The sequence below is a fragment of the Saccostrea echinata genome, unplaced genomic scaffold (genome assembly GCF_033153115.1).
Source record: "Saccostrea echinata isolate AGI-Se365-2 ecotype Australia unplaced genomic scaffold, CSIRO_AGI_Sech_v1 ptg000025l, whole genome shotgun sequence".
Taxonomy (NCBI): domain Eukaryota; kingdom Metazoa; phylum Mollusca; class Bivalvia; order Ostreida; family Ostreidae; genus Saccostrea; species Saccostrea echinata.
In genome coordinates this window covers 24,094,480-24,107,964 of record NW_026889774.1, presented here as the reverse complement: position 1 = coordinate 24,107,964, position 13,485 = coordinate 24,094,480, and the positions used below count along the sequence as shown (strand labels likewise).

The 13,485-nt window shown below is 30.2% G+C and overlaps 1 protein-coding gene across 1 annotated transcript; it reads left to right on the top strand.

Annotated features, from left to right (window-relative positions):
- The first annotated feature begins 315 nt into the window (after positions 1-315).
- LOC133192753 (uncharacterized) lies at positions 316-12,090 on the top strand. Its single transcript, XM_061328767.1, has 10 exons — positions 316-344; positions 2,956-3,040; positions 4,420-4,472; positions 4,830-4,917; positions 6,572-6,666; positions 7,387-7,474; positions 8,103-8,197; positions 9,346-9,433; positions 10,051-10,133; positions 11,792-12,090. The coding sequence occupies exons 2-10, from the start codon at positions 2,967-2,969 to the stop codon at positions 11,935-11,937; spliced, it is 810 nt and encodes a 269-aa protein (XP_061184751.1). The 5' UTR covers positions 316-344; positions 2,956-2,966; the 3' UTR covers positions 11,938-12,090.
- The last annotated feature ends 1,395 nt before the right edge of the window (positions 12,091-13,485 follow it).

Genomic DNA, 13,485 nt, shown 5'->3' with positions numbered 1-13,485 from the left:
TCATATCATCAAAAATATGTCAAATTGAAAAGTTACAAATCATTTAATTTGGAATTAACAAAATCTTGCAGACTAAATGATTCGTTTATCTATCATAATGATGACTAAGAGCACGCTAAATTTTAAAACTTTCATTCTTTCGATTTAAACACATGCCCTGAGCTTGATTTTTATTTTTATTTATTTATTTATTTATTATTATTATTATTATTATTATTGGACATGTTATTGAAATAAGTTAATTCTTTTTTATATTATGTATTTCAGAGAAGATCAGAAAAAATTGTCAGATGGTTCAATGTTTTATTATGAAATCCCAATAGGAGGAACAAAACAGAAAAATTGTAAGTAATATGATATTAACTTTAACAACACTTTTCTTAGATTTTTGAAACTTTTTTGAGGTTTTTCTTTTTCTTATTTTTTTTTTTACTCTTTTTAGTTTGAACGACTGCATGCCAAGCCAACATGCTTTGTACAATGTAAATAGAAGCCCTAAAATGGGTTTGAAATCAAGGGGAGAATAAGACGTAGATAACATTTTCATTTGATTATAATCAATAATGAACTCTTCAAGCAGTTTACATAATATATATATATATATATATATATATATATATATATATATATATATATATATATATATATATATATATATATATATATATATATTAGAACATGTATCTAATAGATCTGTAAACACAGAAAGATTTGACTTTTTGTAGCAATCAGATTTTTAAGGTTGTTCTTTAAGGTTCATGGATACTCTAAGAGCTATAACTCTTAATGGGATAAATAACTTTATTACTATTATTATTAACTAAATAATAATAACAACTCATTTTTATTCATTTTATTAGGTAAATTAAAACCACAAAATTAATATTTCTTGATTTCAGCAGCTAAGGATTTGAAAGAAACCGAAGTTACATAAAGATACATAATTCTGTAATTTTATTTAAAAAAAAAAAAGGCTTGTGCAGTATTGCCATGGTCATTTAAAAAGAATAATATGTTTTAGAAGTGTAAAATGGAAAACAAACTCTGTTTCAAATGTCCACATCCTCCTACAGTGTTGGTTTCATTTGAATAAAACTAGGTAAAAATTTTGAAAACTTCAAGATACTACTCTCTAGGTGTAAAACTTGAAACTAAAATGCAATTTTTAAAAAGACTTTATTAGATTTATACCATTAGAACTAAGCCTGTTTCTACGAAGAAATCTGGCAACATTTATAAATCACCTGAGTCGCATGGGCAACCTACTGTTATATGTTCATTATCGTGCGTTAAGCAATGTGTGTACAATATGCAAGATGTCTCTAAACATTTGAAGGGCACAAGAATTGTGAATTTCTTATACTCTGTCTACACGAAGTCAAAGTAGTGGGACCAATCAACCATCAATGTAAATGCAATCTACAGAAATGTTCTTTACGCCTGAAGCAGTTTGTTTGACTAAGTTCACCTAACAAAATTCATCAAAAAGAATTGAAAAAAATCTTACCCATGGGCCAAAGGTTTAAATTGCAGGTTCTGACTATATTTTTTGTAGATTGAAAATGCATTATAATACTCTTTGAATTTTTTAGATTCAAACTGGTGGAACTTATTTTTTAATATATTGAAAATACCTTTGAAATACTTCTTAATTTCTTTACTCCTGGAACCTTAGCAGATTTAGACCCCAGAAAGCAAAATGTGTTCAAAATCAGCCACATTAAATTCCTAACCTAGGGGTCGAAGGTTGAGGTCATCTAAGTTGGTAATATATAGAATATGCATTTTAAAGAAAAAAAAATCTTCATTACCAAGCAGACAAATGTTTGCAGAGTGAAAAAAAAATCATATTTTATCAACTTAGCTACATCATTTTCGTTATGAATTTTACAAATATGGCGAAGGCGTCATTGCTAATAATCATTATGCAAAAAAGAGATGAGACTTATGATATGAGGCAAAAATTGTTCTCATCCCAATGCTAAACAATGAATGTGATCACCACGTTTCCTGCTTTAGGATGTAGGCCACAGGATGTGGCTAACATATTAAGAAAAACTACTTAATTTTTGATTTACTGAAGTTTGAATTATGTCCATTGCTACCAATATTTATTAGGGATGTCAACGAGTACCCGGTTAACCGGGTACTCGATCGAACGTCCGAGTATCGAATACTAAAATCGCTACTCGGTTACTCGGATGTATATTATTTTTTTCATATTTCAAAGAACAAAGTATATATTTTTTTAAATCAAAAACTTATAAAAATGAATTGTCCATGTTTCCTTGTAATTAGCGTCACCCACACCTGTTAATACAAGTTGTTGTCTGTGGCCTGCACTTGTATGAACAATAATTATCACCTGGTACACAGCTGTTATCACCTCTTGTGATCTGTTATTTTTTGGATGGCTTTAATGATTAGTATTTAATGAACATTGTTTGATTAGGGTTTATTATCCTAAAATAATTTAGTTCAGTCGCATACGGTAGCGAATTCGGACATACAAAGAAATGCCGCTACCACTTCAAAAGTGAGAAAAATATTAGGAAAGAACTAAAGATTTAAAAAATGTTTAGAATTAGCTGTGCAAAGTAAACATAGTGTATATGGGGAAAACAACCAACATAAACTATTAATTAAATAATATACTGTACGTCTAGCGATCTCGACACCGTCTCTTTTTCCTTAATCTTTTGTGTTTATTTGATAAAAAAAATTTAGTGAAAAAAAATCATTTTCGTTTTGCTCGATGTTTATGTACAGGCATAGAAAACATTAAAAAAAACATCGATGGGGTTAAACAGGGCTTAACTGGTCTCAATGAAATGAACACATTTGTATTTTACAATTTTACCGAGTACCCGGGTACTCGATCGGAAAATCATCCGAGTAACCGATTATCAAATATTGACCGATTTGACATCCCTAATATTTATTTAACTTTTTCAGCAGGTGAAAAGATGAAGAAGGCAAATAATGAATCCTCGCTGACCAACAATAGAAAGAAAGATACGGAAACCTCAAAATACCCCCAGTATGTAGTTGTCATCTTAACCCAATTATGATGCCACTATCTGATAAGTACCAACAGAATTCGAATATTTTATATATATATATATATATATATATATATATATATATATATATATATATATATATATATATATATATGTATATATATATATATATATATATATATATATAGAAAGCACAAAAAAATTCACTTTTACAAGGATACCCACTTCCGCCCGAGCTCTTCCGCCCCAGCCCGGGGTTGAACTCTCGACATACGGAATCTGTCTCCTAGCAGTACAGGAACAGCGCGCTAGAGGTATCACACCGGTAATTGTTTTCACTATGTAATTCTATATAGAATAAAAAATCATTAAAAATCAGGTATTCGTATTCATGAAAAAATATTTCGCAGGAAGTGTTAAACGTTACCAGTCACATCAGCTGACACCAAAAAATAGGGTACCTACACGGCATTTTCTGATTTTTTCCATCCGCAAACAGGAATACCCTCAAAACCACGTGTATTCAATGTGTTTATAAACATCCTGTGTGCTCCCCAGGAAGTGGCCTCCTATGCCCCGAAAGAAATAGTTCCTGTCAAAAACCTTTAATATTTTACAAAGTACATAAAATATCCTAAGCACAGATACCAAAAATGTAAAAATAGAATAAGGGAAATTAAAAAAATTTCTCACAATAAAAAAATATTTCTTTATTATGTATGGAACTACAATTGAGTTCATTTTGATTGGTCAATTACCGGTGTGATACCTAGACCGCTCGGCTATCTAGGCAAGTCAAAAAAACTTGCATTTGATGCCGATGGAATTCTCGTGGCACTGCTCTACACTACACGGTCATTGGAAATGGAAGTGAGATACAGTTATTTGGACATTAGTTTTATTAGAGGATCGTTACCTATACACCTATTAATTTCATTACATAGTGTATAGGTAACGATCCTCTAATAAAACTATTTAATGTCCAAATAACTGTATTTATTTATTTATTTATTTATTGGATGAAATTAGTTTTTTTTTCTTTATGAAAAATGTTCTTATATTCTTTATTGATGTAAATTGTCACTAGATGGCAAGTGTGTGGATTTTATCGATTTCCACTGAAGCCTTCATATATATATATAATTTTTTAACATATCAAAGAATGAAAAATTTAACATATTGCTATTTCAAATTAATTATGTTTTGATTTTTGTTATGATATTTAAAACCTTGTCAATGTTTATGTTTAATAACATTCAGCTGTAGATACTGAAATATAACTTTAACTTTGATTTCTTGTTCAATGCTGTATATCTTATGATAAATTTTATTGGTTAATCAGATACCCACTTTTTTGGAAACGAGAAGTTATTATTTATTTTCAAATGTATTTCAGAAAACATTTGCCAACCGTTCCATTTCGAGATTATCCCAAAACTGCTACAGATGGTGAATATTTAACTATTAGCACATCCTTAAATGTACACTTTGCTCCTATCAACAAAATGGTTGCTAATTCTACAAGCTTGGTGTCTTTGCTTGTCTGTTAGTCCTTAAGAATTACTTATTCTTTTGCAAGCGACCATTATTACTTTGTTATTGTCTTTTATTTGATTTTTTTCCCATGTTTTTCACTGATTTACAATTTTTAATAATCAAAAAATACATTCACATACTTAAGCAAAAGAAGTAGTTTTCACTTAAAGCTATTCAAAATAACTATTTTGAATCAAAACAAGTAGCACTATCTCAATAACTTTCAATTGCTTTTATTCACCAAAGAAAATCATTTCTTCATTATTTTAGTTGACGGAAGAATGACGCGAAGAAAGAGTGAGTCGTTTATGGACAATGCTGGAAAGAAAAAGCCAGAGATAATCGACAAAAGTCCGCGGTATAAAACTGATCTTTCTATGTTGAGTAATAAAATACCAGAAACTTCTATGTGACATAAAACTGAATTATATTAGGAAAAAAAAGAGGGGACGGAGGTATTTCCAGTACATGAAATTATGCTTAGATAATTGTCCAGATCAATGGTCTTTTGTTTTTCTGACAGCAAAGCGTTTTTACTGCACTTCTCTGCTACTACTGCTGTTTATAAGGAATACTTTGAACAAAGAACAATATTCAAATGTACGAGGGTTATTAAAAAATATGTAGACTTTGGTAATAGCTTTTTTTTATTAATGGTCATATTGAATCCAAATTTGGTAGACATATTTTAATGATAAATCGGAATATTTCTTGATAAATTAAAAAAAGAACTGCGAAAATGGAGTCATGGAGCACGTCAAAATATAGTAACTTGCTATAAAAACACCATATAATATATATTGTCATGTCTTTTTAAAAAATGGCACCAAAACGAAGCATTGAAACTAACTTAAGTTACATCATTGCACATGCAAAATTGCGACTCTAAATATTGCGTCGTTAAGCAGATATCAATTGCAGAAGGCAGGTAGTCCAAAGGGCAAAAATAGATGTCACAGGAACTCGGGGAGCAGCGAGTAGTAATACAAATTTGTGATGTACTCAGGTAAATTGTAAAGAGGAAACCTCTGAAAAAATGCTGAAAAAAGCAAGAAATTTATCGAAAGTGAGCCTCGCATGTGTGTATAAATGAAATGGCATTTTTTGAGTGGAAGAGGCTGTACGGGACAATGGACAGTCTGAGAGGAAACGGATAATCAGTAGAAATCTGGTCAAAAGAGTTAGTGACGACAGGGAACGCGATGGGTACACTAAATTGTGGAACTTGTGAAAGCACAGTTTCGCGGTAAATCAAATTATTACGACTAACTCATGATTCTGGAACAATAACTTTTTAATGAATAGCTTATGCGCTTAAGACCCTGTTTGACATGTAAAGGGGAGTATTTTTGATTAAATGTTATGAGTTATAATGTTGTCTTGAGTGCTCCTTGATTACAAACCGTGTTGTTTTTAACTTTGAGTAATGTGAGTTCGGTTTGATGAAATGGAATCGACCAAAAAAAATGTTTTTACATTTGTTCACGTGTAATTCTTGAATTTATGAAAAAATATATGACAAAGAGCGACATTGTCAACGCATGTTTTTGAAAGATCCTCATATTAACTTGGTTGATGTATCGGGTATTTAATCCCTACCTGGATTTGATTTTTGTCTTCACGAAAATAATCATAAGGAGTCGTTACTTTAGAAAATTAATCCTAACGAGTCAATCTTTTAACTTCATTGAGAATTTTATCCTCCAAGATAAAAAAAAATGTAATATTCGAAATAAAATAAATTATTTTATTTCAATTTTTTCTCCACAAATACCCAAATATATCATACATGGAGGTATAAAATTAGATTTAATAAATGACGATTGGTGTTACTAACAGTGAAGTACTTGATGCTGTTACCTGTAGAGGGGAATAAACTGTTCGGGACAATGATGCTTTTTTTTAAAATCTGAATTAAAAAATGCTTTATTCGACATGATTAGATTGGATATAAGTTATTCCAATTTAGATTTATTTCCTCAAATGATTGATTTCTTTTCAATGTATTCCAGAGAACAACCGAGAGTACAGTCAGCTGGACTTAACCTTTATGATGACGTTCCCAACGAAAAATCAGATGAAAAGAAAACGGTCACTGTATCAACTGGTAAAATTTGAAATACGCCTATCTTATGCATTCACTTGTGAACATATCATTCACGTATTGTACCCGACCTTTTAAAGTTTCCTAACATTTTCTATAACCCTTCGGGCATATTCAAGCAAGCTTTCCTGAAAGCATCTTTTAAAAAAGAAAATTCACGACAAAACGAAAGAAATAAACTACTTCCAAAGATAAGATGAAAATAATTTGATTAAATTTGGAACATGTGCTTATCGATTTCTAATAGAGAAATTTGTCTCGAGTATTATTCGAATTATGACTCTTTGTAACAATTTTACAATGAGTTGTACCAGTGATGGAGACAAATTGCTACAATGTCAATTTTTTTTTAATTTTAATTTCGCTCGATATACTAGTATACATATTAGTTCCTATTTTGCTTCTATAGTCCTTACGTTAAAATGTGAATGGATACTCAGTCATGAAAGTCGGCAAGAATTTACATAATATCTATCATAGCAAAAAAAGCAACCCTTTAAAATTGCATACAAGTATGAATGGTTTTGATTTTTTTCAAACACGATACTTGATTTACAAATTTTAATTGAGAAATACCATCAGATGTTTAAACTAAAGCAGTTTATTTTTTCTAGATAATTTTTTTAATCATTCATGACAAGTAAAATACTTTTAAATACTTTTAATTGCTTGTGTCAACCAAATAAAATAATTTTGGATTAGAGATTGCAGTCTGTTTTTCAGTAGATGAAAGAATGACGAGATCAAAGGGTCAGTCATCTATAGACAATGCTGGGCAGGAAAAGCTAGAGACAACAGTCAAAAGTCCGAGGTATGAAACTTATCCTTTATGTGTTAAATATTGTAAATTCTTTCCAAAAAATTTTAACAGTTCATTTTAAAAATGTAATTGAGAGTATATAAAGATTAACTTTAAGGTAATATGATAAACTTTATCTGTCTTTTCATTTTCATGTTTGTCAAGATGAATTGTACAAGGTTATTTTTTTATAAGGTACTAAACCTCACGGAACAAATTAAACTTGAGCAATTTAGATGAAAGGGGATGTGCTCTTGTTGTTTATTATTTTGCTTCGAACAAGCTAAAAGTGTATAATGAGTCTTGAGATAAGATTTTTATTTGGACCATGCGTTTGAGCTGAGAAGTATCAAAATTTTTTTCATGACATAAACTTGGTTTATACGGGGGAAAAGTTATTTTAAATGAAATCGCACGAAGTTTACTTTCTTTTTTTTAAGAAAATGAACTAATTTTTCATTTGTTATATAGACGTTATTTACCGGTATTGAAAATAATCAATTGGATTGACAATTATTCCAACTTACAATTTTCTTCTCCAAACTTCATTTGATAAAATAATTGATTAACATTGTATTTTTTTTCAAAGTGAAAAAATTAAGTCCATTAAAAAAAGACTAAATAATTCAAGTTATTTCAGAGAACAACTGGGAGTACAGCTAGCTGAACTTCACCTTTATGATGACGTTCCCACCGAAAATACAAACGAAAAGAAAACGGTCACTTTAATAAACGGTAAGAATTTTGAAATAAGCTCATCTTTTGTGAAAAATTATCTCACGCATATTTTTTTTATTTTTCCTCAACATAATATTTAATTGGATTTAAATTATTGTTAAGTGATAATATTGACTCTATTATATGAACATTTGTAATTTGTCATGGTTTCGTCTGTCTAAGCTTTTAAACACTTTTCACTTCCAAGATTCCATGGCTAATTTCAACCAAGCTTATCTGAAAAAAGGTTATATCAAAATATTTATATTCGAAAAAGGAAGGAAATTAACTCCTTTCATAAGGAAATTATTTTTTAAAAAAATTGAATAACTTTGACCTTGTGTGTAGTATTATACACTATTTTGACTTAGGATTGCTCCGTTTACCTGATCAATACAGAGGGTAGGAGTGACCGGTCGATCGTGGATGCTTTCTTCTCCTTAGCACCTGATCCCATCTCTGGTGTTTCCAGGGCCCTGTTCACGATTCGTTTTCTTAAATGGACTTATAAGATTGATGACTGCATATTCATTATCTGGAACTGCTTATCACTTTCTAGAAATGGATTTTTTCAGGCATCATGACTCTTTGTTGCAAACAGAATTTTAAGAAAAAATTTGTGTCAATGATGGCAATACACCATTACATTGTTAGATTTGTTATAACTGACCTTTTAAATTTGGCTAGATATGTGTGTCAGTTTAAAAAAAATACTTTCAGATTTGGGGGGGGGGGGGGGTATTTCCTTAATAATTCAATTATTATTATTTTTTAATCATTTTTTTTTATTTTTCCTTCATTATGACCGGGTCGCCCGCGTGGCGCAGTGGTTAGAGCGTCTGCTCTAGAGTCGCGGAGTAAGGAGTTGATCTTTACGTCGCGGGTTCGAATCCCACTCTGGGACGTGGAGACCGGTCCTTCGGATGAAACCATATAAACCGCGTCAAAGTGTATTTTAATGTTTCCTTTTTTCATACAGTAACTGAATTGTAAATTTTAACTGAATATTAAATTTGCTTAGTATGAAGCAGTTGTTCCTACTGGAAGCTTTTCTAGAGTTTTTTTAATAATTACAAGTATGGATATTGCAACTAAATATAATAGCCATTGCTGACCAAATAAAATGTTTTTGTAATAAAAGTAGGTATTTTAAATTATTATTTTAGTTGAAGAAAGAATGACAAGAACAAGGAGTGAGTCGTCTATGGACAATGCTGGAAAGAAAAAGCTAGGGAAAACTGACAAAATTCCGCGGTATGAAACTAAACTTTCCTAACTAAAATCAATCTTCAAAGCTGTAATTAGATTTAAAAATAACTGAAACTAAAATTCAACTATAGCAAAAAGATCAAGAGAGGAGGGGAGGGTAAATTCATAGCTCTAGATGTTGATTACTTTGCATCGAATAAACAATTTAAAATGTTTGCATGGTTCTAGAGAACCATGAGTTGACATTAATCTGGTGTATATGGGGGGTAATGAAATTTTACTTTGTGACAGTAAAACTAATGGGCTTTTGATTTTGCTAGAAATTTAACTAATCAATTGAAAATCAAATGTGCTTACGTGAATGACACTTATTGTTTGGCTTTTTAATCCCTGCCAGAATTTCACCTCTTTTTCATCACGAAAATGATCATAAGGAGTCGATCCTTTGAAATCATTTTCAAAATCTATTCTCCAAAATAGAAAAAAATAATAATATTCTAAACAAAATCATATAACTGTAATAATTTCTCTTCACAGATACCAAAAGTTCTTCCATTTTAAAATTTTCTTTTAAACTTACGTATATCATCAGATAACATTGTTTTCAAAGTGAGGAAATTAAGTCAGTATAAAAAGATCCATATAATTCAATTATATTTCAGAGAACGAACGAGAGTACAGTCAGCTGAACTTTACCTTTATGATGACGTTCCCAACGAAAACAAAACGGTCACTGAAACAACTGGTAAGAATTTTGAAATAGCTCATCTTCTGTGAATTACTATATAATTAATCTCACATATATTTTGTTTAAATTGATTTTAAAAGTGTTGTTATTTCTAATAGCGATAACAGTTCAAATGTGATTGACAAAATCAACTAATTTCTGTGGACAAAGTTTACATGCAAGTTTAATTGAAATTAACCCGAGGATTCTAGAAAATAAGAGAAATATTTAAAAGCTAGGCACAATGCATGCATGATGACGAGTTTTAAATTTTCATGTGAACATATGAAACTCGTCATCATGCATTGTGCATAAGCCTTTAAATATTTCTCACTTTTGTAGAACCCTTGGGTTAATTTCGACTAAACTTACAAGAAATCATCTCTAGATAAAGAATGTTCGACAAAACGAAATAATAAAATTTCTTCTTAAGGAAAAAAATAAAATTAAAAAATACAATAGTTCAAAATTTCATACAGCAGCGTATATTAAACTTTAAAAAACAATTCACAAAATTTTGTAATTAAACAGAATTATTTAGTATGTGTTTACATATTTATAACAACTGTGGCCTGAAGGTTAGGGATGTGACTAAAGTAATCGATGATTATAAAAAGATATGTAATAATTAAGTTGAAACATCTCAGAAGAAGCATTGTATTGCCATGTCATTGTCATTTTGCAAGTATCTTACTAGTACATTTAAACTTAATTCAGATCACTGGTATAGGACACAGGATCAAAGTTTTAAATACATGTCAAAAACATTAATCTCAAAGTTTTATATGGAGGCATTCTAAATTTGTTGAATTCAAAATATGATTCAAACCAAGGCTCTTGTAACTGGATGGGTTCACATTGAAGAGTTCCAAAACCTACACATTTATAAATGGAACAGAATCTAGAGCATGTGCCTCCAAAATAATAATGATGCTTGACTTACTGCAAAGAATTGGTATCTTGTTGAACAAAAACCTTGTCAGTTATAATCATTTACACTTACTTATTGTGTATGTATATTTATTTCGTTGTTTGAGTGTATGCCATTTAATTTGGCATTGATAAACTTTTTTCTGCTCAAGTTGGTAGTGTTGTTACATTAATTATTTTTTTAAATTAAATGTTCATCTTCTAATGGGCTCTGGGGAAAGTATATTTCATCTTTAAATGATGTTTCAATATCAGTGAAATATCCTAGCATGAATATTAAACTCCTCACAATTAGTCAATCGTTTGAAAATGAACTGCATGTCCAGTCAAAGAACTTTTCATAAATGTAAAGATATACATTACCAGGCCTTTGAAAACCATCTTTTCTAATGGACATTAAGATTACAAACTTTTTTGCATAATTACAATGAGTACTTAACCCTTTACCAAAATTGTGAAACTTACTCCCGGAGTCATGGGTCAGGCCTTAGAATGGGGTTCAGTTATATATTAAAAGTACATTACATCTTTGAATAACTTCTTTTCTACTCATGAACATTTAGTCGGCTAACTATTTCCATGATTATAATACACACTTAGTCCTATTCTAAAATTGTGAAATTCTTGGCCCCTGGGCCCATGGTATAGGCTCAAGGGTGGAGTATGTCGGTCATATCATCAAGGCCCATGAGCCTTTTGTTTTATTTTACTGTAAAGTATGTATTTTTCTTCTTACTACTTTATAGATGATCAAAGGAATTCGAATACTACTGTTGGAAGCTCAGAGCATATTTTAAAGAGATCTAATGAAACCACAAAACAAGAGAGATGCCGGGCTGCTAAATACGAAAGCTACAAAGAGGCTGCAGATCTTTATGTGGAACGCCTTTGATACTTCGTTTGTGTTTTCATTGTTTTGATTTCATCATTTTAATGTCCACTGGTCGGTAGACAAAAAAAAACCTACATATTGTTCTGCACTATAGTTTCGTCTGTCTATTTCTTTGTCTTTCAGCAATGTATTCAACGTTCTCATTTCAGTTAGGACTGGTACAATGCAAATATTGCAAAAAGATGAATGCATGCAATTCTGATTATACATTGTATATATATAATTATTTTTAGTTAAAGTTGCTTCTCTGTAATACAGTTTTGATCAATTTATTTCAAAATGCTTTATAGTTGCTACTATTCTCTCTCTCTCTCTCTCTCTCTCTCTCTCTCTCTCTCTCTCTCTTCCGAATAAATTAAGAAATATCTTTTTAGATCCAAGTATAAATATCTTTTCCTTACGACCAGACCAGTGTATACATGTAATTGTATTCTTATTAGCTTCTGGCCTAGACTTCGTCTGATATCCAATCACAGATACAAGATTTAAGTTCTTGCTTAAACATAATTTTTCTTTAACAGGTGTTTATAAATTTTTAATTTGTATACTTAAACAAAACATTAACCTATTTTATAAACTTTTTTTAAGAATATCACTTTGACAGAATTAACAATTATAGATGTAATAATTGAATTCATTTATCAAAGAGTCCTCATGTTCATTAAAATTCTAAGGCGATGAAACGATATGAGAACATGTTTTATTTTCATGTACCATTTCGAGAATGTGGGTTCATTATTTATGAACACACATTGACAGAGATATTTTAAAAGCACCTTAATTTTTGATGATGGTTCGATAATCAATTGCATCAAATTATCGATTACAGAAAATAATTAGGTAAAATTTCTGCATGGTCACGAATTTAGAGCTTTAAAGTACTACATCCATTATTTTGAGATATTTTTTTTATCGGAAGCGGCGCAAAATTTATGAGCAGTCACTATTACAGATAATTACAATTGTATTTTAGAGAAGAATTTCATTCTTATCCAGCTTTTCCCTTGGAATTTATACTTTTCACAGGGAAAATCTCACACTATAGCCAAATTTCCAGTTGATAAGGTGGAAAAGCTTCTCTACAAGCTCTTTAGAGATAATTGGGTTGATACTAAAATTTCAGCATAGCACCGAAAGTTAGGTAAATCATTTTTAACAATATAATTCATTATCAATATGACTTACACTACTTAATATAAAAATACAAAATATGAAAGTATTTATTTTATTCTACAATGCCTAGATTTATGATTGTGTCAACATAACATATACTTGATTTAATACTGAGTTTTTTTTAGTCCATACAGTATATTTGACCTGTGGATTTTCTCATTGATTTGAAGTAGATTTAATAAATATTTATTTAAAAAAAAAAACGTTTGACTTTTCACAAATGATAGGTTTCACCTTGGCAAGAATTTCCATATTTCATTTTCAGAGATGATATTAGGTCTAAATTATAAATGATGGTGGTGAAAAAGATTATATGAAACCATACCCAAACTCGATCTTTTGCTTACACTAATGTAGACGTAAATATGCCATGGA

Coding starts and splice junctions, on each gene's coding strand:
- LOC133192753 (XM_061328767.1), top strand. CDS start 2,967: ATGAAGAAGGCAAATAATGAATCCTCGCTGACCAACAATAGAAAGAAA. Junction 7,475..8,102: donor ACAACAGTCAAAAGTCCGAG/GTATGAAACTTA, acceptor AAGTTATTTCAG/AGAACAACTGGGAGTACAGC. Junction 9,434..10,050: donor AAAACTGACAAAATTCCGCG/GTATGAAACTAA, acceptor ATTATATTTCAG/AGAACGAACGAGAGTACAGT.